This window comes from Pithys albifrons, chromosome 3 (genome assembly GCF_047495875.1).
Source record: "Pithys albifrons albifrons isolate INPA30051 chromosome 3, PitAlb_v1, whole genome shotgun sequence".
NCBI classification, from domain to species: domain Eukaryota; kingdom Metazoa; phylum Chordata; class Aves; order Passeriformes; family Thamnophilidae; genus Pithys; species Pithys albifrons.
Window position 1 is genome coordinate 1,973,092 of NC_092460.1, and position 25,308 is coordinate 1,998,399.

General features: G+C 53.3%; 1 protein-coding gene across 1 annotated transcript; it reads right to left on the reverse strand.

Moving 5' to 3' along the window:
• Positions 1-776: 776 nt before the first annotated feature.
• LRRN1 (leucine rich repeat neuronal 1) lies at positions 777-24,317 on the reverse strand. The gene is made up of 2 exons (XM_071549668.1): positions 24,106-24,317; positions 777-4,418 (listed from the first exon to the last, which is right to left on the reverse strand). Exon 2 carries the CDS (start codon positions 4,193-4,195, stop codon positions 2,045-2,047), a length of 2,151 nt encoding a protein of 716 aa, XP_071405769.1. The 5' UTR covers positions 4,196-4,418; positions 24,106-24,317; the 3' UTR covers positions 777-2,044.
• Between the last annotated feature and the right edge of the window lie 991 nt (positions 24,318-25,308).

Here is a 25,308-nt window from a genome sequence, read left to right on the forward strand (position 1 = left end):
GGGGCCGTGGGCTCTGTGACCTGTGCCAGGGCTGTGTGACCCTGTGCCAGGGCTGTGGGCTCTGTGTGACCTGTGCCAGGGCTGTGTGACCCTGTGCTACCCTGTGCCAGGGCTGTGGGCTGTGTGTGACCTGTGCCAGGGCTGTGGGCTCGATGTGACCCTGTGCCAGGGCTGTGGGCTCTGTGTGACCCTGTGCCAGGGCTGTGTGTGACCCTGTGCCACCCTGTGCCAGGGCTGTGGGCTCTGTGTGACCTGTGCCAGGGCTGTGTGACCCTGTGCTACCCTGTGCCAGGGCTGTGGGCTGTGTGTGACCCTGTGCCAGGGCTGTGGGCTGTGTGTGACCCTGTGCCAGGGCTGTGTGTGACCCTGTGCCAGGGCTGTGGGCTGTGTGTGACCCTGTGCCAGGGCTGTGTGTGACCCTTTTAGTGAAACTGTGCTGGTAACTTTTCACTTTTAGACAAGGAAAAAGAAGTTTGAAGCTTATTTGTAAATTTTAGGGGGGTCTTGGATATATTTGAGAAACTAGTGAGTTAAAAAACTTCCAAGAGCCCCAACCCCCAGGCACATCCATGATTTTAACAACCTTTACTTACCAAGGATGTATTTGGTCTGTAAAACATATAAAAGCTGTACATTGACAGTGCCATAAGTGTAGAAAATGCTGTGCTTGCTGCTGAGGGGTCTGGTGTGAGTGTTCTCCCTGCTGGACTCGGGTGCAGTCCCTGTGCAGAACCTCCATGGATCAGAAAAGACACTGGACAACACTTGGTGGGTTCAGCTGGAAGTGATGCCTTTATATTGTACCCAGTGCACACATCACAGCTCTGCCCCCTCAGGGTCTGCACTTGTGCCACAGGAATTCACCCCAATACTCAGAATATTGGCCAGTGTCAAGCCTGTAAAAAACACAGCTCGGTATTGGACCCAAACACAACCTTCTTGGTAGCTTTAATCTTAATTTCTGCTTTTAAAGGAACATTAATCCAATTCACTTCTTTTTTTCAAGTATCTGCCAAGATTTAATTTATTTCAGTTTGGTTGGTTTTTTTGTCCTAAATGTGACCTTCCTTTCCATCTCAGCTCAGGGTATGAACAGAAAAGCAGCAAAAAGGAAAAGGGCCTCTCACACACCCTGTCAATTCTTTGCTTGTACCTGATGCCAAAGTTCTGACTCTGCTTGTGACTCTCAGTCCAAAAGCCACACCAAGACATTAATCTCATAGATTATTTTCAGTATTTTGCCTCTAATGCAGAGAAAACACTGCTAGAACATAAATGCATAAAAACCCAAACCTGGAACTTGGCTGAAAGGTAATTCCATCAAGAAAAAAACCCCACAATATTTTTATACAACATTTTGGGTATATTTTATGTCAAAACATGATCACCAGTCAAACTAGTGACAGCTAAACCCAACACATTATTGTGACTTCTAAAATAAAAAAATCAGAACCAAACTCTGCCTTCATTAACACCGTGTGTTGGCCATTTAAACACAACAAAACTCTAGTAATTCTTCCAAAGTGTCTACTAAATAGAATAAAAAGAAGAAGAGAACAATTACCATTTAGTCTGTTACATTAGAAAATTGGATGTACATATTCCTATTGCCTGTTAGCTTTAGCTAAGCCTCCAACTACTACAAAAATAATAATAATAATAATAGTAATAATAATAATAATAATAATGATAAAAAAGGAAACTCATTGTTCAAAGTCAGAAACATTCAAATCAGTTGATACAACATTACAGTACAGGCAACTACCATCCCTCAGGCTCGTTCCTTGTCAGCACTGCAGTCAGACCAGTGTCAGGGTGAGCACAATGACTAAGAAAGGGCCCTGCTATAAAATCCCGGGGCCTGGATGGGGCAGTGCCGGGGCCGGGCGGGCGAGACGCTGTGCCAGACTCTGCCCCCTCCTGCCCCTGCTCTGCCACCCACAGCAAAGGCAACAATACAAAACTCTCCCAACTCGTCGTTTTTGCAGAATAAAGCAAAAAAGTCTTTGTGCTCCTTACTACCAGAAGCAAAATATCCTCTGAGTTACCACATGTAGTAGCTTCTGGACGTGTCCACCTGCGTGGGCTTGGTCTCGGCAGAGCCGTCCTTGTCCTTCTCGCTGTCACCTTCCCAGAGATTAATGAGGGGAGGGTAGAGCTCGTTCAGGGGGATTGAGGAGGTTTTTTGCATATATTTTTTCAGTGAGTGGTGGTAGTTTTTCCTCTTGAACCTCTTTGCAATGTAGACAGAGACGGAGGCGAGGCTGATGACGGCGAACATGGAGCCCATCACCGCGGCCAGGGCCGTGCTGGTGTCCTGGTCGGAGATGTCCAGCGCGAACGCCGCGTTCTTGGTGGTGACGTTGACGCAGGACCTCTGTGTCTGCTGGTGGATGTTGGACACGGTCAGACACACCTCGTAGTCCGTGGAGGGCTGTAGGTGTGTGAGGTTGTACTCGTGGACATCCACCGGCACCCTGGCCGTGTACGTGATGTGGGGGTTGTCGATCTTCATGGTGGCCGACGACCATTTCAGATTGGACGTCATGACGTTGGAATTCACCTTCCAGGAGACCAGGATGGAATGGGACTCGGCCTGCTTAACGTAGATTTTCAGGACCTGGGTGCCATCCAGGAGCGTTCCGTTCACCCGGATAGTGGCCACCCTGGTGTCCGCCCCTTCCACGTTCTGAGCAACACACGTGTATCTCCCGGAGTCTTCCACCTGGATGTTGGAGATTTCCAAGGTGCCCTCACTGCTCAGCTTGTATTTGTCAGAGAGGCTTTCCACCGTGACTTTACTGCCCAGAGGAGTGACCCAGTAGATTTCTGGCTCAGGCTCTGCCATGGCCCGACAATCCAAGAACACCGTCATGCCGATGTCCAGGTTTAGGTGATTGGGGAAGGTCTCGTGGGAGATCATTGGAAGACACTGCTCGTTGGAATCCTGTATGAGCACCTCCTTCACCTGTTGCCCCCGGTACTCCGGGGGCATGGCACAGAACATGGCGAGGGGCTCCATGAAGCGGATGTTGGTCCTGTTGGAGTTGACCCAGTGGATGACGCAGTCGCAGCGCAGGGGGTTGCTGTGGATGCTGATCTCACGCAGGTTGGGCAGCGACTCCACCGTCTTTTGGTAGACTGCATTCAAGGCATTGTTGTTGAGCATCAGGCTCTCCAGGGCAGGCACGTTGCGGAAGGCCGAGCGGTGGATGTAGGACAGCTTTGGGTTGTTGGTGGCCTCCAGCTTTGTCAGCTCAGGCAGGTTGTCCAGCGCGTACCTGTCCACAGAGACGAGCTCTCCCATGTTGTTGATTCCAAGCTCTTTCAACCTGAGCATGTTTTTAAAATCCCCTTCTTGAATTTTATGGATTGGATTTTTGTTGAGGTCCAGGAACTTTAAATTCGGAACTTTCTCAAGTGCAAGCTGAGGAACTTTTACCAATTTGTTGTCATAGAAGGAAAGACTTTCCAGACTATCCAAGCCTACCAAGGCATTGCCAGGAATGTCTGTGAGGTACATACCTGCCAAAACAAGACTCCTTAAATTTGAGAGTGGTTTGAAATTCATATCCAATATTCCAATCACTGGGTTTTCTCCAATCATGAGAATCTCCAGGTTGGGAGTCGAATCAAACCAGCGGCTGTCGATGACCTTTAATTTGTTGGAGTTGAGGTGCAACCTCAGAAGATTCTTCAGGCCAGAGAATGCATTTGCAGAAATGCTGCTGATCTGGTTGTGATTTATGTAGAGCTCCTGGAGGTTGCAGAGGTCTTGCAGGCAGTAGTCGGTCATCTCCGTGATCTGGTTCTCCTCCAGGTGCAAAGTAGTGAGTTGGGTGAGATTTGAGAGCCCCACATCTTTGATACTCGTGAAGTTATTCTGGGAGAAATCCAATTCTGTTAAATTAAAGAGCTGCTGGAGCTCGTCTGTGGTCTTTGCAATGTTGTTGCTCTGCAGCAGAAGGACCTGGGTGTCGCTGGAGAGGTTGCTGGGGATCTTTGTTAACCGAAGGTCGTTGCAGTCGACCGTCGTGGCCTCCCTGTAGGTGGACTGTGGTGTGAACCAGGGCCTGATCTCACAGACACACAGCTGGGGACATTCACTGCTCTGCATGGCAGACTCAGTTAAGGAATTCAGGAGCAGTTCCAGCACCAAGTGGCACACAGTTACAGCAGCTCCAGCCCTTGCCATGCTGCCAGCAGGGAGCTCAGCCCCTAAAACGCCCCAACACAGGGAGAGGCTCAGCTGGGACCAGGCAGGAAATGGAAAGCTTGAAGGTTGAGGTGAAAAGCTTGGACATCCAGAAGGTGTGAGATGATTTTCTGAGTTTAGAGAAGGTAAGAAACACTTTGAAGACCCTCAGCTGCTCCTCTGTGTTCCAGAATCTTCTGCAAATCAGTGTCTGAAGAGGTTCCTGAAAACAGATATAGGGTATATGTTACACTCAGCTCATATACAGGTCATCTATTATTTAGTTTCTTCAGGCTTTGAAGGAAACCATCTGAAAACAGCCATTATTTTAACACTAATCTCTTACAAAAACTCTCATCTGGTACCGTTAAGTTCTGTAGTGCTTGGAACTCTCTCCCACTTGGTTTTACAGCACAAATATCTCAGTGAATTCTCCAAAACTAAAACTTTGGGGTAACCTTCTGCTGGGAACAGTTGCAGTGCCAGGCTCCATGGCAGGAGGGTGGCAGTGCCAGGCTCCATGGCAGGAGGGTGGCAGTGCCAGGCTCCATGGCAGGAGGGTGGCAGTGCCAGGCTCCATGGCTGGGCACGTGGAGTTAAGGCTCAGGAAGCTGCTGGTCTATAAGTTTACAGCTCAATGCAGATGAACTTTGCCAAAATCCATCCCAGTTAATCAAATCAGTTCCAGATAAGGGCTTAGCTTTAATCCAGCTCAGCACCAAACAATGACAGGAACTTTGATTAAATGAATGTACTGCCCTTCTTTGAGCTACACTGGGATTGGAGGGACTGGTCACCACAGCTCCAACTGCTGTGTGGGACACACATTTGGAGCTGCTCAGCCTGAAGTTCTTCAGGTCAGAGTCCACTGAAATTCCCCCCCAGTGTCAGGGAGCTCAGAACATCTGGGATGTTGAGGGGTTTAACACATATTCCAGGATAATCTCAGTAAAACCTTTCTCATTCCCACTTTATTAGAAAATTGCTCTGGGGACTGCAGATCATAGAATCAGAGAATCATAGAATCATAGAATGGATTGGGTTGGAAAAGACCTCCGAGATCATCAAGTCCAACCCTTGGTCCAACTCCAGTCCCTTTACCAGATCATGGCACTCAGTGTCACGGCCAAGCTCAGCTGAAAAACCTCCAGGGATGGGGAATCCACCCCCTCTCTGGGCAGCCCATTCCAATCCCTGAGCACTCTCTCTGCAAAGAATTTCTTCCTGATCTCCAACTTCAATTTCCCCTGGCAGAGCTTGAGCCCATCGTGCCCCCTTGTCCTATTGCTGAGTGCCTGGGAGAAGAGACCAACCCCCACCTGGCCAGAACTTCCCTTCAGGCAGTTCCAGACAGTGCTGAGGTCACCTCTGAGCCTCCTCTTCTCCAGGCTGAACACCCCCAGCTCCCTCAGCCTCTCCCCACAGGACTTGTGCTCCAGTTCTCAAACTGAAGTTTTGTCTTTTTATATAAATAAAATAATCAGTTTGTGCCGTAGGGACTCCCCATCCCTGGGAGTGTCCCAGGTTGGACAGGGCTTGGAGCACCCTGGGCTGGTGGGAGGTGTCCCTGCCCAGGGCAGGGGTGGCACTGGGTGCCCCTTCCAACCCCAACCACTCTGATTCTGGGACACCCAAAAGAACACAACAATGACTAACAGTAATGGCAGAAAACAGGAAAATGCAGCTTTTTAAATTAAAATGTAGTGAAGCTTCAGCCCAGTCACAGCCCACAAAAGGCAATATATAAAATAATAAACTAAATACAGCTGTTAAAAATAGGTTTAAAACAATCATCTGGGCAGTGGTGACAGGAATGCCTTTTACACTACACCCCTCCACATCTGCTATTAAATAATGAGTGTTTTTTATCTCAGGTTATGATGTGGTGCTGTGGGTAGAACACACCAAACAGCATTTTCATATTTATTTTTATGCTGTTATTCTGTGGCTGTGCTTTGGGGAAGGGAAGGAGGAATGGGAGGCAGAAAGCACTTGACCCCTGTTGAGTCAGATTTTCTCTGAGACCTGAATGAGAGTTGAGGAGGCTTTGCTGGAGAGGGGGAAACAAGTTGTAGAACCAACGTTCCTTGTCTAATAACCTTCAGCTGGTGGAAGGACTGCCTGAGACACTGAGAGCATTAAAACCCCAAACCCTGACAGCACTGAAACAGTGGGGAATGTGTCACCATGGACTGATGGAGCTGTGCTGACTCTGAGGGACCTTTCCCTCAACAGCAACACATCTGTGGCTGCCCCAAACCCACCAGCTCCAGGAGAATGGATGAAATCTGGAGTTTAACCGACTTCACTGCAGACCTTCCAAATGACAGCAGTTAATAAGGCAGAGCCTTCAGCCAGGAACAACCCTGGGCAGGTCCAGGAGGTGCCCCAAGGGCTGTCCCCTCACCCAGGGCCATGTCCTGGCCCAGAGCAGGGCACTGAGCAGACCTTGCTGCCAACACTCCTGCCCCAGAGTCCCTCCTGCCCTCATTTCTCAGAGGATAAAGAGAGGGAGGGCTGTGCCTCCCAAAGCTGAGGGCCCTAATGATGCTTTCCCACTGACCCAGCCCTGCTGGATCTATATGAATCATATAATACTCTAAAAATCAAACTGCCTGAAAAAACACTTCAAAGGTTCTTTTAAAATATGTCAGAGCAAGACTAGATGGTGCAAAAAAAAAAATCAAATTCGATCCTTTCTTTGCTGACTATTTCTATCCTCTTTCTTGCACGTTTGTTACTGTTCATCCTTGGTAAGAAGGCATTTCTGGATTTACTGAACAGAGCTCTGGGTTTATCATCACTGCAAATATATGACTTCACAAGTTATAGCAACCCTTTCTCTTCTCTTGCTATTTTCTCCTGCACATGGGGTGAATTTTCTCTAACTGCCAAAGTTCTCAGAAATGGCCTGCCTGTTGCTGCCCCAGCCTGCCCAGCCCAGGGAGGAAAATCCAGGCTGAGCCCCAAGGGAAGTGCCAGCAGCTCCCTGTGCCCTGCCCATCCCAGTGCTGTGCTCAGGGGAGGGACAGCCCAGGGCAGGGACTTTGCTTTAGCTACTTCTGCCCTGCAGAACCTCATCCCTTGCTCTGATCAAAGCTAAAGAGGCAGCAGAGAGGCCTCCAAAAGCTGCCCCTTTGCCCCTGGATCCTCAGCTTCCCAGTCTGTCCAGCATTGGCAGGACTGGTCCCAGACACCCCTGTGATGGTTGGTGTCCAGAGGAATAAATGCCAAGATAAATAACAAGGTGTTTTTGCTGGCAGAGTGTGGTGCTGGAATGTTGGTGTCCCCTCAGGTCCTGCAGTCCTGGCTGGAATTATAGGGATGACAGGAAATGGCCTCAAGTTGTGCCAGGGGAGGTTATGTTGGATATTCAGATAATTTCTTCACTGAAAGGGCTGTGCAGCCCTGGCACAGCTGCCCATGAGCTGGAGGAGTCACCAGCCCTGGCACAGCTGCCCAGGGAGCTGGAGGAGTCACCAGCCCTGGCACAGCTGCCCAGGGAGCTGGAGGAGTCACCAGCCCTGGCACAGCTGTCCAGGGGGCTGGAGGAGTCACCAGCCCTGGCACAGCTGCCCAGGGAGCTGCAGGAGTCACCAGCCCTGGCACAGCTGCCCAGGGGGCTGGAGGAGTCACCAGCCCTGGCACAGCTGCCCGGGCTGCTGGAGGAGTCACCAGCCCTGGCACAGCTGCCCAGGGAGCTGGAGGAGTCACCAGCCCTGGCACAGCTGCCCAGGGAGCTGGAGGAGTCACCAGCCCTGGCACAGCTGCCCGGGCTGCTGGAGGAGTCACCAGCCCTGGCACAGCTGCCCAGGGAGCTGCAGGAGTCACCAGCCCTGGCACAGCTGTCCATGGGCTGGAGGAGTCACCAGCCCTGGCACAGCTGCCCAGGGAGCTGGAGGAGTCACCAGCCCTGGCACAGCTGCCCAGGGAGCTGGAGGAGTCACCAGCCCTGGCACAGCTGCCCAGGGGGCTGGAGGAGTCACCAGCCCTGGAAGTGCTCAAAAAACCTGTGGATGGATGTGGGACTTGGGGACAGGGGGAAGTGGAGCCCAAGGTGGTGGTTGGTTGTTGGACTGGGTGATCTCAGAGGTCTTCTCCAACCATAGTGATTCCATGATAATCACAGCTTTTCAAATAAAAACTAGGCAGGTTATGTATGTAGGAATATTCTTTTTTTGTGGATAAGCTGGAGGACAATCACATTTTGAAATCAGCATGTGACAGTACTCAGTTGCAAACAGTCAGCAAGGAATAATCCCCAAGGCCATGTGGATAAACCAGGGGTGGCTCCTGGGGAAGTGCCCAACTCTCACTGGAATGGGTGAGAGGGAATGGAGAACAACAGGAGTGCTGAAGGCCGGGAATGTCTCCTAAAGACACACCAGAAGGGGCAGAGCAGCAGCTCGGGGAGTTTTGGATTAAAGGAGAATATCACTCCTCCCAATGTGCTCCCTCAGCACAGAGTTGTATCACAGATTTGGTTGTTTTTTCTGAAAATGGTACTTAATATTAACATGTGGTTGGTTGATGGCACTTCTTTTAATTGTCTTTAAAACGTCTTTTAAAAATACTGGGTGAGGAAACTTCCCCCAGTTCCACCTCCCTTCAGGAGACTCTGAGTGTGTGCAGAAAAGCTTTTAGCATTCCCTGCCTTCCCTCTCATTTGTTAAATTCCTATTTTCTAGTGTTCCAGCCCACAACAGCAGTTCTAACAGCTGGTGACTTGATAGCAGCAGAAATAATGGCTAATTTTATGTGCGAGGTACGGAGGGAATTGTTTTACTCAGAGCTGCATAAATGCATTTTCCATGGCAGCCCTCAGGACCCAGAGCAGTGAGAACCCACATTTCTGTCACCAGCAAAGCCCCAGCAGCTGCCTGGGCTATTATTGGCTTGTTGCTGTTCCCTGGGGACAGAGATGAGCCCCATTCCTGTGTCCCATCCTGAAATGCAGAGGGGAGGTTTGCCCAAGGCTCCCTCTCCAGCAAAGTTCTGAAAACTGGGTAACACTCAGAACTTGTCTGGCCCCAGCAGTGGTGAGGGTGGGTGTGGGGATGGAGGAGAAGAGCCCTCCCTGCAGCTTCCCTGAGAGAGGGGTGGGTGGGCAGAGGGCTGTGCTGGCAGCCACGGCCCTGCTGGACACTCCCCAAGGGTTTGGGTGGGTGGGTGTCCAAGGAAAAGTACATCCCAAAGTCCCCAGTGCAGGGAGAGAAGGGACAAGGATGAAGTGAACTGTCCATTAGAAGCATTCACAGTTAACCTGCCAACCAGAAAGAACAGATACTGAGCATTTTTCCTGGTAGCAGGAAGACAAAGTGTTGTCACTTCCCTGACAACTGTATTAATGGTCACTATTAAAAATCGCTGAGAAGAGAAGCAATTTTGTTTCTCTTGGATGTCTGGGTGTCTGCTTTGACACAGAGATGCTGCCAGGGAGGACCTTCCCCTCCTCAGTGCTGAGGGCCATGTCTTTGATGGTGCAGGGGCATCTCGCAGGGCTGGGCTTTGCTCCCTGCCCTGGGCGTGCTCAGGGGTGGCTCAGACACACATGGACAGTGCAGGCCCTCCTGCAGGTGCTGAGCCAGGAGCACACCTGTCCCCAGCTCCTCCTGCTCCCCACAGACACACAGGGACAGTGCAGGTGCTGAGCCAGGAGCACACCTGTCCCCAGCTCCTCCTGCTCCCCACAGGCACACAGGGACAGTGCAGGCCCTCCTGCAGGTGCTGAGCCCGGAGCACACCTGTCCCCAGCTCCTCCTGCTCCCCACAGACACACAGGGACAGTGCAGGTGCTGAGCCAGGAGCACACCTGTCCCCAGCTCCTTCCTGCTCCCCACAGACACACAGGGACAGTGCAGGCCCTCCTGCAGGTGCTGAGCCCGGAGCACACCTGTCCCCAGCTTCTGCTCCCCACAGACACACAGGGACAGTGCAGGCCCTCCTGCAGGTGCTGAGCCCGGAGCACACCTGTCCCCAGCTCCTCCTGCTCCCCACAGACACACAGGGACAGTGCAGGCCCTCCTGCAGGTGCTGAGCCAGGAGCACACCTGTCCCCAGCTCCTCCTGCTCCCCACAGACACACAGGGACAGTGCAGGTGCTGAGCCAGGAGCACACCTGTCCCCAGCTCCTCCTGCTCCCCACAGACACACAGGGACAGTACAGGTGCTGAGCCCAGAGCACACCTGTCCCCAGCTCCTCCCTGCTCCCCACAGACACACAGGGACAGTGCAGGTACTCCTGCAGGTGCTGAGCCCAGAGCACACCTGTCCCCAGCTCCTCCTGCTCCCCACAGACACACAGGGACAGTGCAGGTCCTCAGCCAGGAGCACACCTGTCCCCAGCTCCTCCCTGCTCCCCACAGACACACAGGGACAGTGCAGGTGCTGAGCCAGGAGGACACCTGTCCCCAGCTCCTCCCTGCTCTCCACAGACACACAGGGACAGTGCAGGTGCTGAGCCCAGAGCACACCTGTCCCCAGCTCCTTCCTGCTCTCCACAGACACACAGGGACAGTGCAGGTCCTCAGCCAGGAGCACACCTGTCCCCAGCTCCTCCCTGCTCTGCACAGACACCTTTCCCCCGACTGAGCCTCATAGCAGAGCCAGTCTGCTGGAAAATTGGCTGTGCTAATGTTCTGCTAATGAGTCGTGCAGCCTGTGCCTCCCAGCACCAGCTTTGGGAAGGGCTGTGCCAACAGCTCAGGCTTTGGGAAGGGCTGTGTTCCCAGCACCAGGCTTTGGGAAGGGCTGTGTTCCCAGCACCAGGCTTTGGGAAGGGTTGTGCCAACAGCACCAGGCTTTGGGAAGGGCTGTGTTCCCAGCACCAGGCTTTGGGAAGGGCTGTGTTCCCAGCCCAGGCTTTGGGAAGGGGTGCCATGCCCAGCCCAGGCTTTGGGAAGGGCTGTGTTCCCAGCCTAGGCTTTGAGAAGGGCTGTGTTCCCAGCCCAGGCTTTGGGAAGGGCTGTGTTCCCAGCCCAGGCTTTGAGAAGGGCTGTGTTCCCAGCCCAGGCTTTGGGAAGGGCTGTGTTCCCAGCACCAGGCTTTGGGAAGGGTTGTGCCAACAGCCCAGGCTTTGGGAAGGGCTGTGTTCCCAGCACCAGGCTTTGGGAAGGGTTGTGCCAACAGCCCAGGCTTTGGGAAGGGCTGTGTTCCCAGCTCAGGCTTTGGGAAGGGCTGTGTTCCCAGCCCAGGCGTTGGGAAGGGCTGCCATGCCCAGCCCAGGCTTTGGGAAGGGCTGTGCCACCAGCACCAGGCTTTGGGAAGGGTTGTGTTCCCAGCCCAGGCTTTGGGAAGGGCTGTGTTCCCAGCACCAGGCTTTGGGAAGGGTTGTGCCAACAGCCCAGGCTTTGGGAAGGGCTGTGTTCCCAGCCCAGGCTTTGAGAAGGGCTGTGTTCCCAGCCCAGGCGTTGAGAAGGGCTGCCATGCCCAGCCCAGGCTTTGGGAAGGGCTGTGCCACCAGCACCAGGCTTTGGGAAGGGCTGTGTTCCCAGCCCAGGCTTTGGGAAGGGCTGTGCCACCAGCACCAGGCTTTGGGAAGGGCTGTGTTCCCAGCCCAGGCTTTGGGAAGGGCTGTGCCACCAGCACCAGGCTTTGGGAAGGGTTGTGTTCCCAGCCCAGGCTTTGGGAAGGGCTATGCCAACACCCTTTGGGAAGGGCTGCCATTCCCAGCATCAGTGACCTTGCACATCCTGCAGAAGGAGGGCCTGGAGTTTGGTACCCTGGATATTCACAGCAAACCTATGGAATGGGCTCCTTTCCCAGGCAGCACATTTATTTCCCAGGGCAATCCTGTTTAGGAAGATACCAAGGAGTCCTGCTGGATGGTGGGCCCTTTCTCCTGGGGTGTTTAAGGTCTCTGATGTCACCAGGAAATAAGCTGCTCCCAGGTCTGAACTGTGCAAAACACTGACAAACCAGCTGCAAATGATGCCACTGGAAAGAGCTTCCAAAATCTGAATATGAGAACTTGGTATTAAAAGCAAATAAAAAACAAGGGCCTGCAGGAGATGTAATAATATAAAGCTATAAAGCCTCAAAACACATCCTTGGGGATTTATAATATTTAAGGTTTGGGTTTTCTTCCCTGCAAATAATGCCTACGTTTTCTTCCTGTCTGTACACACATTCCATCAAAATAAAGTCAGTGTTTAATTTTAGGGAAAGCTCTGGTGAGAAGGTGATTTGCTGTATCCCAAGACAACCTGAGAATGCTTTATCTGTGTTCTTTTGAAAAATACTCCTCTTATCTCCCCCAAAGAATGCCAAGAGCATCCTATTCATAACGCCTGCCCCGAGACACAGCACATCAAATCAGGGAAATGTGGAGTTTATTGGGTTTATTCCAAAGACTTGCATCTGATACAATGTTTTTCATTAAAATCCTGAGGTGAATGTGCAGAGAGGGAAGAATGGTGTTCATTCACAGAGGGAAGAAAGGTGTACATGGGGCTGGATCCCCTGCAGAACAGCCACTGGGTACTGATGGCCCCTCAAACCCACCACAGCACCCACCCATCCTCTGTCACCTGCTGGGAAACCTCCCTGGCTGTCCCCAGCCGGGCACCAGAACCAGCAGCAACCACAGTGCCTGCCAACTTAGACAGGCTGGCTCCTTTCTGCTCCAGGAAAGAAAAAACCTCACCAAACCATTTCAGAACCTGGAGAACCTGAAAGGATAGAGGTGTTTGTGCAGCAGGAATATTTTTACATTAGGAACCCAACTTATTATCCACTTTCTGACTGTGTTTCTCTCCTAAAATGGTTTAACTTGGGGCATAAGGGGCTGTTCTGCTGCCCAAGGCCTCTGTCCATGTCCTGCCCTGTCCAACAGGAAGGCAGCATCAAAGCTCTGATTTCATTCATAGCTAAGAATCAAACCTGTGCTTATTGTCCTCAATCCACATAATTACCAGACCAAACTATTTGACTCCATCAGTGTTCCTGAGAGTCACCCAATTCCACTGCCAGGTTACAATCCAGTCTCCTCAGACCTTCCTTGCAGCTCTTCCCTTTTGCTCTGACCTGCAGGACAACTCCCTGCAGGGATGGAGGACATTCCTTCCTTTCCACCTGGACAGGCTCTGACCCACTCACAGCCTTCTGTGTGTGTGAAATGCAGGGGAGAAGTAAAACCCAAGAGGTTTTAGCTTGTAGAGTCTCTAAACTTTACAGAGAGAGCTCATTCCAACTATTTTTTGCATTTGGCTGATCAATGAAAGAGGAGCAAGGCTATGAGACACTGCTGCAGCTTCTAATCACATAATCAATGTAACAATATAATCAATATATACAAAATGGTTGCAATAATAATATAATCAAGAAGTGGAATTAGATCTTGCCCTACTTGGGATCTCAGAACCACATGGAAGGATTTTGAACATCCTGGGAGCACCAACCTCCCAAGGATTTCATACAGAACAGCTCAGACAATCTCTGCTTCCCACCAGCTATGAAAATAGGCACAGTTCAAGGAAAATTTAAAAAAAAGAGAGGGAGAAATAGCTCTTAAAAAGGAACAAGGGCATGAGGAGGTTGGGTTGGGGTTTGGAGTAGAATTCCCCTCTTGGTTTTTGAACAGGGAGCTTGGCCAGTGGGAGGGAAGTGTTGGTAACAGTGAAATAAGGAGCACACGAGAAACAGTTTTAACCAGGAGGAACAGGGATGCCAGAACTCCCCAGGATTCTCAGGACATTACAGAAAAGCCTCTTCCTCCCTTTCTGCTGCCTGGCTGCTGGCAGTGTGATTGTTGGGCTTCCCACACAGTTCCAGACCCAACTGCAGCTCCGTGAGTCACTCAGGATCCCCCCAGCAGGGAAGGGAAGGGAAGGGAAGGCCCCGTGTGTGGGGAGCTGTTACTACCACCAGGGATGCCAAAAACCCTCTGCTAGAACTGGCAGCTGGGAAACAAACCCCAGGATGAGTCAGATCTCAGGGTGTGTTTGGAAAATCATCCTAATCCCACTGGCTGTAGGGAAAGCACCAGGCTTGTTATTAAAAACTGGATGTGCACAGAAGCTTCAGCTGCTTATCTTCAATCAGCAAAAAGTTCTTTTTCTGAGCCTTGTCACACTCTGGTTTGATAATTCTGTTTCCTGTGGCTGTGTTAACTTTTCAATTATTAGTGATTAAGTATTAAACTGCATCTTACTATTAGCCCAGATCTATATCTGCACAGTTTATACATGTAGTGAGCTGACAGACTTCAGCCCTCAGAAGAAAATACACTTTTATTGATTTTTTTTTTCTAAGAGTTTTATGCTTACAAAATCAAATTCTCTACTTCTGAGCTATACTTTTATATAAATGTTAATAAACCCATTTGGGTTGCCCTGATATGGAAAGATCTGATCTGGAATGCTGTGAACATGCCCCTAACAACGTCAATGGATTCAGCACGGGAGGTGCTGAGTCTGATACGAAGGCAAGACAAGGATCTGGAACTCAACCACGTGGAGGGGGGACAGAATTAATTCCATGAAGTGGCTGCAGCTCTGGGGGCTGGAACTCCTCTGAACTGGGGCTTTCCTCTGGCCTGAGGAAGGAGGTGTTTCCTCTCCAGTCAGACACAGCTCCACATGGGACCCTCAGTCCTTCCCACACTTTGGAACAGGCTTGCCATGAAATCCGTGGGTTCCATCACTATTTCCTCCCAGCACTGCCATGGGTGGGGCAGGAGGGCTCAGCTATCCATGATTTCCTCCCAGACCCCTCCATGGGATGGGCAGGAGGGCTCAGCTATCCATTAGTTCCTCCCAGACCCCTCCATGGAATGGTCAGGAGGGCTCAGCTATCCATGATTCCCTCCCAGACCCCTCCATGGGATGGGCAGGAGGGCTCAGCTATCCATGATTTCCTCCCAGGCCCCTCCATGGGATGGGCAGGAGGCTCAGCTATCCATGATTTCCTCCCAGACCCCTCTGGGCAGCACCCCATGGGATGGACAGAAGGGCTCAGCTACCCATGATTTCCTCCCAGACCCCTCCATGGGATGGGCAGGAGGGCTCAGCTATCCATGATTTCCTCCCAGACTCCTCCATGGGATGGGCAGGAGGGCTCAGCTATCCATGATTTCCTCCCACACCCCTCCATGGGATGGGCAGGAGGGCTCAGCCAGTGGGTGGTGGGAACATTCCCAGCCTTGCTGTGGCTGTTCCTTCTCCTCAGGCACCCCTGGAATTTCAGGACTCACTTGGCTGTACACACAAACCAGAGCCCAGCCTTGCTCTGGGGAGTTCAGGAGATCAACAAACAGATAAAATACACCACATTTAATGTCCTGTGTTTAAGAACAGGCCTGTAGGCTGTTCCTTGGACTCCAGTCCTCAGCCTTGTCCCGGCCACACCAGCAGGTTCTCCATGGGTGGGTTGTTCCATCACTGCCTCAAAACACACAGAGCAGCTGAAACTGCTGCCCACTGCAGGAAACAGAGAGAGCTTCTTCTTCCTCTCAAAATGGAAGTTATTGATGCTTTATAGATAAATCTTTACCCAATTACAGGAATTTATCAGTAATGTTTAATTGGTATAAACCAGACCTGTTGCACTTACAGGGGACAGAGAGAGAAAGGAGAACACGTTTGCCAATGAACTTAGAAAGAATCCCAGAATGGTTTGGGTTAGAAGGGACCTCAAAGCCCACCCAGTGCCACCCCTGCCATGGGCAGGGACACCTTCTCCCAGCCCAGGCTGCTGGTCTGGTTTTACTCAGTGCTTGAACTATGATAACACCATTTTATAGACCCGTTTCAAGCAGCAATTTAAAAACTTTTCTTTCTTGCAACTGGTTGTTCATCTCTGGGTAAAATAGGTAATTTTTCAAAGCATTTACAAGTCACTGCAATGCCCATTAGAGTGGTGGCTCTCTGGAATTATCAATATTTACTCTGTTTCTGATACAATAATGGATCATTTGTAATTTAAAAATTTATCAAGGCCAATCAGTGGCTCATCTGCATCCCAGTAATTACATGCAGCACATTAGCAAGGTATGAATTTACTGGGTACTTTTGGACTTGCTTAATCAAATAAATGATGTGATGCATGAAATAACAGAGAATGTGGGATCCACTGTGTCAATGATGAACATTTTCACATTACAAGAAGATAATAATCCAAGCTTTGATTGATACTTTATAAAAAAACCTAAAATGTGATTCTACCAAATTTTGGGCAAGCTCAGGAATTCTCTCTGAATAACTTTTACATGTTTCATGGAAGTTCCTTGGTCTGACTCTTCACTGTGTTGCTGCCCAAGCCCTGGGAACTCCAGAAAAGCTGGGCTTGGTCCAGGTGGCCCAAGTCTTTTGGCTCTGTGGGAACACAGGAGCTGTTCCCGGGAGCTGGGCTGGCACCACAGGGCATGTCCTGGGTGGTTGTGCTGCTGCACTTGGGCTCGGTGAGGAGCTCAGTGGGAACCCAGTTCTGGCAAAAAGACAAACTCCAAGTGTTGCACTTTGCTTCTTGAATTAAGTTACATCAACAGCACAAGAGGAGTTCTAAAGCAAATAAAACCAGGCATTGAGAGTGTCCTCCCAGATTCCATGGGGAGCAGGAAGCCAGGGAACAGCTCCCATGAGCTCCAGCAGCCTCAGGGCTTCTCCAGGCCATTAATGCTCTCTGTGAAACCTGGCCCTGACAAAATAAGGTGAAACTTCACAGGTGGCAGTGACAGGGCTGGAGATCTGGGTCAGTGGCACTGCCAGGGGTGGAGCCTCTCCAGCCTGGAAAGTGTTTAGGGAGCACAGGGGAACCCAGTTTGGTCTCAGCCTCAGCACTGTAGGGTCTGTGGTACTAAATATGTACAATGAGAAGTGTTTGTGGCAGGTGATGTTCAGTCTGTGCACAGGGAGGGGAGGGTGGAGGTACCAGACACATCCCCACTGTCCCACCAGCTGTGCCCTCTGCAGTCCTGACCTTCACACCTCCTGCTCATCATAGAATTATAGAATGGATTGGGTTGGAAAAGACCTCTGAGATCATCAAGTCCAACCCTTGATCCAACCCCACTGTGATCACCAGCCCAGGGCACAGAGTGCCCTGGGCTGGTGGTCACAGTGGGGTTGGATCAAGATGTGGTAGATTCTCACTCAGTGCCACATCCATAGAAGCACAGAATGGATTGGGTTAGAAAAACCCTCTGAGATCATCAAGTCCAACCCTTGGTCCAACTCCAGTCCCTTTACCAGATCATGGCACTCAGTGTCATGGCCAAGCTCAGGTTAAAAACCTCCAGGGATGGGGAATCCACCCCCTCTCTGGGCAGCCCATTCCAATGTCTGAGCACTCTCTCTGCAAAGAATTTTTTTCTGATCTCCAACTTAAATCACCACTAACTCCCTGGGGACAAGCAGTGACTCCCAGCTGGGCCCAGAAGGGGGATCTCACCTCAGCCAGGCCTGGGGTTTCCCACTGGAGGTGCCCAGGGCAGGGGGGCTGCCCTGACCCGCTGGGACAGTGAGAGCTCCTGCCCACCACAGGGCTTGGGGGGGATCCTGCCCCTGCATCCCCAACACCTGCCTGGGTTTCTGGTCCCTTCAGGGCGAGCAGAGCCCGCCTGAAAGAGCATGGAGGGGCTGCCCTGCCCCTGCACCCAGTGCTGGGTCACTGCAGGGTGCTGGAGCACCCAGGGTGGGAGCAGCACCCAGTGCTGGGTCACTGCAGGGTGCTGGAGCACCCAGGGTGGGAGCAGCACTCAGTGCTGGGTCACTGCAGGGTGCTGGAGCACCCAGGGTGGGAGCAGCACCCAGTGCTGGGTCACTGCAGGGTGATGGGGGACCCAGGGTGGGAGCAGCACCCAGTGCTCACTGCAGGGTGATGGGGGACCCAGGGTGGAGCAGCACCCAGTGCTCACTGCAGGGTGCTGGAGCACCCAGGGTGGGAGCAGCACCCAGTGCTGGGTCACTGCAGAGTGCTGGAGCACCCAGGGTGGGAGCAGCACCCAGTGCTGGGTCACTGCACGGTGCTGGAGCACCCAGGGTGGGAGCAGCACCCAGTGCTCACTGCAGGGTGTTGGAGCATCCAGGGTGGGAGCAGCACCCAGTGCTCACTGCAGGGTGATGGGGGACCCAGGGTGGGAGCAGCACCCAGTGCTCACTGCAGGGTGTTGGAGCACCCAGGGAGGGAGCAGCACCCAGTGCTCACTGCAGGGTGATGGGGGACCCAGGGTGGAGCAGCACCCAGTGCTCACTGCAGGGTGCTGGGGCACCCAGGGCCCTGCAGGGCACCTGGATCCCAAAGGCACCTGGTTCTCCTGCCCCAGTCAGAGCTGACATACATAAACTGCTGGAATCCCCAGAGTTAGTTAAATTAAATACCTGCAAATGAGTTGCTGACTGACAGCCTGACAAATCTCCAGCTAAACCCCCTACAAATGAGCTTTGCCTCCGTGTTAAAGCGCTGCAGGTTGAGGAGTGCAGGGAAAATACAGCCCAGTGTGAGCAGCGAGGACTAAAGGGCAGCACCTCAGGAGGGAGAATTATGTAGCAAGACTGTTGTGCCCCATAAAATAAGGGAAGGAGCTGTTTCTCCCTGGCACTTTTATAACTCTTGTGCATTCTCAGTACTGCACCCTGTTAAATTTTTCAAGCCCATTACTTGTGATTGCCTTGCCTTGTCGTGGTGTTAGTTAAAAAGAAAAGAGAAAGGTAACACTGCACTGCAAATTCTTGATCTTTAGAAACTGCTCCAGGTAAAAACCAGGTCCTGTTCTTTAATAATTCAGCCAGATGGAAAGTCAGGGAAAATGCTGGCTTGTATCACCAAATTAAGGTCTTATGAATAGAAGGTGAAGTTATAAAAACATTTTGCAGTAGAATTTAAGGGCAGAGACTAATTTTGTTCCCACTGATGCCACTGACTTGTCCTGCCTTCACCAGGAGGAGAATTAGGCCAACCCAAAATAGGCCAGGCCAGTATTTTCCTTCAGTGCCATATGCAGAAAAACGAAAGACAACATCTAAAGAGCCCAATGAAATCTGAATAAAGCCACAGGGTTTGAAGCAGCAAGGACTCAGAGAATGGGGTTCAGAAGAGCTTCCATCTGGGGCCCTCTCAGCCCTGCACAGAGGAGTGTTCTGCTCCTGACCTTATGCAGCCCATTAGTGAAGGACTTAATTACTCAGCTACAGGAAAAGAGCGAGACTGGGAAGGTCTTTGAGCACCTCGAGCATGTCCACAGTGACTGTTCTTATCCAAGTGGCCCTGGGCTTTCTCTGGGCACCATCTGAGCCCTCCCAGCCTTAGGGCAGCACCACCATTGACCACTTTGTGACACACCAACCAAACCAGTGCCAAAGCCAACTCCAGGGTTTTCTTTACTCTTGCCCATCCTTCTTCCCATAATGGGCTCATCTTAATTGCAGAGACAGAACTGAGTGTGGGTGTTTGTGCAGTGGCTTGCCTGGATTTGTGTCCTGGCAGAGCAGACAAGGAGCTCTGGCTCCCTCCCACCTCTCTGCTGCCCCAGGAGCCTCCTGGGCACTGCCAACCCTCACAGCACAGAAACCATCCCAGCTCCAAAGTTCCCTTTTGTGGAGAGCTCACAAGTTATTTTTCAAACAAAGATTTGATTAAGGCCTGACCCTGCTGAGGACTTCACAGCTCTCACAACTCCTGGGAGCATCCTGCACCTCCAGGATGGCAATTCCAGCCGGGAGATGCAGGAATCAGCCTGACCTGCAGGTTCCTGTCCCTCAGCCTGGCACAGACAGGGAGGAGGAGGGAGGGATTTCTGTGCTTCCAAAAACTTTACATAGATTTTCTTCAGTTCTGTGTCTACAAAATGTCTGCCAGGAAAAAATCTGGAGCTTGGCAGGATGAAGCCTCACACGTGCATTGTTCGTGTAACTATGGTAACCTCCAAATGCCACCAGTGTTTCCATTTCATACACAAATGAGGGGACAGCTGTGGGGACCACATGTCTGCCAATGGAATAATATATGGGAACTAGGATGGCTTGGTCACAAAATTACAACTCATCTATATTAATCAGGGCTTCAAAGAACAGGCACCTCCGAGGCGACAAAGTGCCCACGGAGAGAGGGATTTTTATTTCTCAAAATATTCGGCTCCTCCGTAAATATTTTCAGCATTTTGCTACTTTGCTGGTTGGAAAATAAAACAAAAATAAACGCTGTTAGCAACCAGCACTCTTCTATAAATATCATTGAACCCTTTGCCTTTGGTTTTGTCTTGATCTGGTGCCTAAGCCTGGTCTAAGCCTGACACAAAGCCCAGCCTGGGACCAAGCACGTGCTCCCAAGCGCTTGGCTGGGGAAGGAGCAGCTCCAGAAGAGGCACAACAACCCCCCTATTTTTACTCATTGATACCAGAAATAAGAGCTTCAAAATAATTCATAAAAGAAATTAAAAAAAAATCTTAAAATATTGTTCAAATGAACTTGGGGGTTTATATCATCCCTCCCAACAACACAAAGAAATCTGCAGACTCAGTAATGCAAATAAATCCCCTTCCCAGTAAATACGAAGCTGTGGAAGCTGCAGCACCAGCAATACTTGACCAGGGTCATGACTCATCCACGGTGCTTGGAGTGTCCCTCCAAATAAAGTCCTGGAGTGGGTGTTTGCTGCCTGCCTCGGGAACAGCAGGGATACAGCAGGGATGGAGCAGGAGTACTGCAGGGATACAGCAGGGATGGAACAGGGATACAGCAGGGATACAGCAAGGATGGAACAGGGATACAGCAGGGATACAGCAGGGATGGAGCAGGAGTACCGCAGGGATACAGCAGGGATGGAACAGGGATACAGCAGGGATACAGCAGGGATGGAGCAGGAGTACCGCAGGGATACAGCAGGGATGGAACAGGAGTACAGCAGGGATACAGTGGGAATACAGCAGGGATACAGTGGGAGTACAGCCAGGATAGAGCAGCGATGGAGCAGGAGTATAGCAAGAGTACAGCATGGATACAGCAGGGATGGAGCAGGAGTACAGCGGGAATACAGCAGGAATATAGCAGGAATACAGCAGGAATACAGCAGGGATACAGTGGGAATACAGCAGGGATGCAGCAGGGATGGAGCAGGAGTACAGCAGGAATATAGCAGAAATATAGCAGGAGTACAGCAGGAATATAGCATGAATACAGCAGGAATATAGCAGGGATACAGTGGGAATACAGCAGGGATGCAGCAGGGATAGAGCAGGAGTACAGCAGGGATACAGCAGGGATGGAGCAGGAGTACAGCAGAGATACAGCAGGAATACAGCAGGAATACAGCGGGAATACAGCAGGAATATAGCAGGGATACAGCGGGAATACAGCAGGAATATAGCAGGAATACAGCGGGAATACAGCAGGGATACAGCAGGAGTACACCCGGGATACTGCACGCCCAGTAGGAAAAGTTTTCCCTGGCTCCTGCAGTGCCACGCTGCTGGATCGGGGTGGAACAAAGGCTGCAGGATCCCCCCCGCCCAGTGCGGGCTCTGCCCCCGCCCGCTCGCAGCGCCCAGCACAGCCCCGGGCGCTGGGGAGGCACCGCCCGGCCAGGGCAGCTCTGCACAGGGCTGGGGTGAATGATCCCATCAGACACACAGACAGAACCATGGAATGCCAGGATGGTTTGGGCTGGAGGGACCTTAAAGCCCATCCCATTCCATCCACCCCCAACCAGCCCAGGGTGCTCCAAGCCCTCTCCAACCTGGCCTTGGACACTCCCAGGGCTGGGGCAGCCACAGCCCCTCTGGGCCGCTGGTATTAACCCAGGGCTCCATCACCTCCGAGGTTGTCTGAGCCCTGCTCAAAGCCCTGAAACTTCCCAAGAAGTTTCTTTTTGCAGCCCGAGTTTGGACATGCTCAGCATTATTTATGGCATAAAAGTTGTTTATTCTTTCGTAACTGTCCAACTTGATGCAAAATCCCATTTCCTTTAACAACAGTGCTGTTATTCGGGTCTGTTCTAGCTAAATGGAAACGACTATAGTCATCACAGTAACCAGTCTGTTAAAGTCCAAAACGCCTCCTGGGAGAGATTGTTTTACAGGGACTACGTAAAATGTTGTGCAGAGAACTTTTAGCTGTGGAGGCACAAGTTAAAGTGGAGCTCTTGTCGCAGAGCAGCGACACGACTGTGGGTGCAGAGCAGAGGGCCAGGCTGTGCCCTGCCCGGGGGTGAGAGCCACGGGCTGCTGAACAGTCCTGCCCTCTTCACTCCTCGCATCTGGGTTGCTCCGGGCATTGCTTTGTCTCCCTCTCAGCGTGTCTGTCCTTTAAATGACTGTAAATTCCAATTTGCACGACTTGGGGACAGAGTTTTGTTGGATTCTTTGGACAACAATGGGAATGATGCCCTGTGTGACTTTGGTCATTGGAAGCCTCTGGGAGCTCCTGAGTGTCCATCTGAGCTATTTGCCAGAAAAGGTTTATGATCTCCTTCAGAAAGATCACGTTCCTTTTACAGAGACCCTCGAAGTCCATAAGGAAAAGAGTTAAAGGCTCACGAAGTAGGTTTTATTGCGGAGATTCATTACCTGGGAGCTATCACACAGCTCCGGGACAAAAACAGCAGCTCCCTGTGCGTGATCTCTCACCTTTGGACAACATTATTGTCTACTTTAATTCTGTTACTTTTCCTCACATCGCCTGGTGGGAAACGCGCACCGAGTAACTTGGGGGAGAGCTCAGATCGCAGGGCAGCGTGTGCTGCGCGGCCGCGGGGAGCATAAGGCGCCCCGTCCGGCCCTCCGGGCAGGGCAGGGCAGGGCAGGGCAGGGCAGAGCGGGCCCTGGGACAGGGTCCTGTGACAGCGGCGACAAAGGGGCCGCAGCGGGCTCGGTCCCTTTGTCCGCCCGCGGCTGCGCGGAGATGGAGCGGGCGAGAGACCCGCAAACTCGGGACGAGGGACCGCAGACTGGGGGAGAAAGGGGACTACCAGACCCGGGGGGAGAGAGGACCAGCAGCCCCGCGCTTCTCCCCGCACCCTTTGGGCACCCGACTTCCCCAACCCGCCGCCGGCCGCGGTGCGGTGCGGCAGGGCCCGGCGGAGCATCCCTGCCCTGCGCTGCCCGCGCTCTGCCCGCCGGTCCCGCATCCCTCCCCCGGTGCGGAGCGGCCGCAGCGCCCCGCGCACAAAGCGGCGGCCGCGGGAGGAGGCGGCGGGGCCGCGGCCGCGCTCACACTGCGCCTTTATGCCGCTCTCTGAAGGGCCATTGTCACACTGAAGGCTCCTTGTCTGCTCGCATTCCTGCGGGTGAATGGATGAGGCAGGACATCTGCCGGGCTCCGCTCTATTCGCATGCAAATGGGGGCGCGGGCAGCGCTGCCGCACCGCCGGCCCCGCGCCCGCCGCGGGCACCGAGGCGCCCCGAGCCCCCGAGCCGGGCACCGAACCCCCGAGCCGGGCACCGAACCCCCGAGTCGCCCCGAACCCCCGAGCCGCCCCGAACTCCCGAGCCGCCGCCAGAGCGGTGCCGGGGCCGGCGGGGACCGCGGGGCGGAGTGGGCGCTGCTGCACCGAACCCGCAGCCCCGGCGGTGCGGGGCGGCCGCGGCCCCGGCGCGGAGCTGCCGAAACCCCGCAGCCCGCGGGGACTGCCCCGGGGGGCGCGTCCGCCACCGCAAACTTCGCTCCCTCCGCGGGATCTCCCCGCGCATCTCCGCACCGCACGCACCTTCCCGCATCCTACCGCACCTCCCCGCATCCCACCGCAGATCCCGCAGCACACCTCCCCGCATCCCAGCGCACCTCCCCGCATCCCAGCGCACCTTTCCGCATCCCACCGCACATCCCCGCACCGCACATCCCAGCATCCCAGCGCACCTCCACGCATCCCACCGCGCCTCCCCGCACCGCACATCTCCGCACCGCACCTCCCCGCATCCCAGCGGAGCGCCCGCGCCCGCACGACTCCCGCGGGTCCCGCTGGCAGCCCCGGGCGCACTCACCGCCGGCCGGGCGCTCCCGCGGGGCTCCGCCGGGGCGGCACATCCGCTGCTGCCGCCGCCGCGCTCCCACCGCGCCGGGATGCGGAGCGGGGCGGCGGGATGGATGGGTGGGTGTATGGATGGATGGATAGATAGATGGATGGATGGATGGGTAAGTGGGTGTGTGTGGACCGTCCCCTGTGCCCGCCTGTCCCCCGTGCCCGTCCCCGCCCGGTCCCGCCGCCCGCCCGAGCCGCTCCGCGCACCTGGGAAGGCGCCGCGGGTCAGCTGATGGACCGCGCTCCCATTGGCTGCCCCGAGAGAGGCCCCGCCCACCGCCCCGCCCACCGGCATCGCCCCGCCCACCGGCCCCATCCTGCATCCCTGGGGTGCGGAGGGAACAGCCCCAGTCCTGCAGCCCTGGGATCCGGAGGGAACAGCCCCATCCTGCATCCTGGGGTGCGGAGGCAACAGCCCCATCCTGCATCCCTGGGATCCAGAGGGAACAGCCCCATCCTGCATCCCTGGGATCCGGAGGGAACAGCCCCATCCTGCATCCCTGGGATCCGGAGGGAACAGCCCCATCCTGCATCCCTGGGATCCGGAGGGAACAGCCCCAATCCTGCATCCCTGGGGTGCGGAGGGAACAGCCCCATCCTGCATCCCTGGGATCCGGAGGGAACAGCCCCATCCTGCATCCCTGGGATCCGGAGGGAACAGCCCCAATCCTGCATCCCTGGGGTGCGGAGGGAACAGCCCCATCCTGCATCCCTGGAGTGCGGAGGCAACAGCCCCATCCTGCATCCCTGGGGTGCGGAGGGCACAGCCCCATTCTGCATCCCTGGGATCCAGAGGGAACAGCCCCATCCTGCATCCCTGGGATTCAGAGGGAACAGCCCTGGGGTGCCCAATGCTCTCATGGACAGGGTGGGATTGTTGGGGTGTCTGTGCAGGGCCAGGGCTTGGACTGCTGATCCTTGGGGGTCCCTCTCAACTCTGGATGTTCTGGGATTCTGTGATTCCATGAACCATAAGAGTCATTTGAGCCTGAAATGTGAGGATTTGGAGCTGTCTGGGTAAACCCTCGGATATGTTCCGCTTCCCATTCCCTCCTGGTTTTCTGACTGTGGTTTCACTTATCTTAGTTTGCAGTTATTGACTTGCACATTTCTCCACGTTTTCTTGTCCTGACCTCGGTCTTCTCCCCCTCCCCTGGCCCCATTC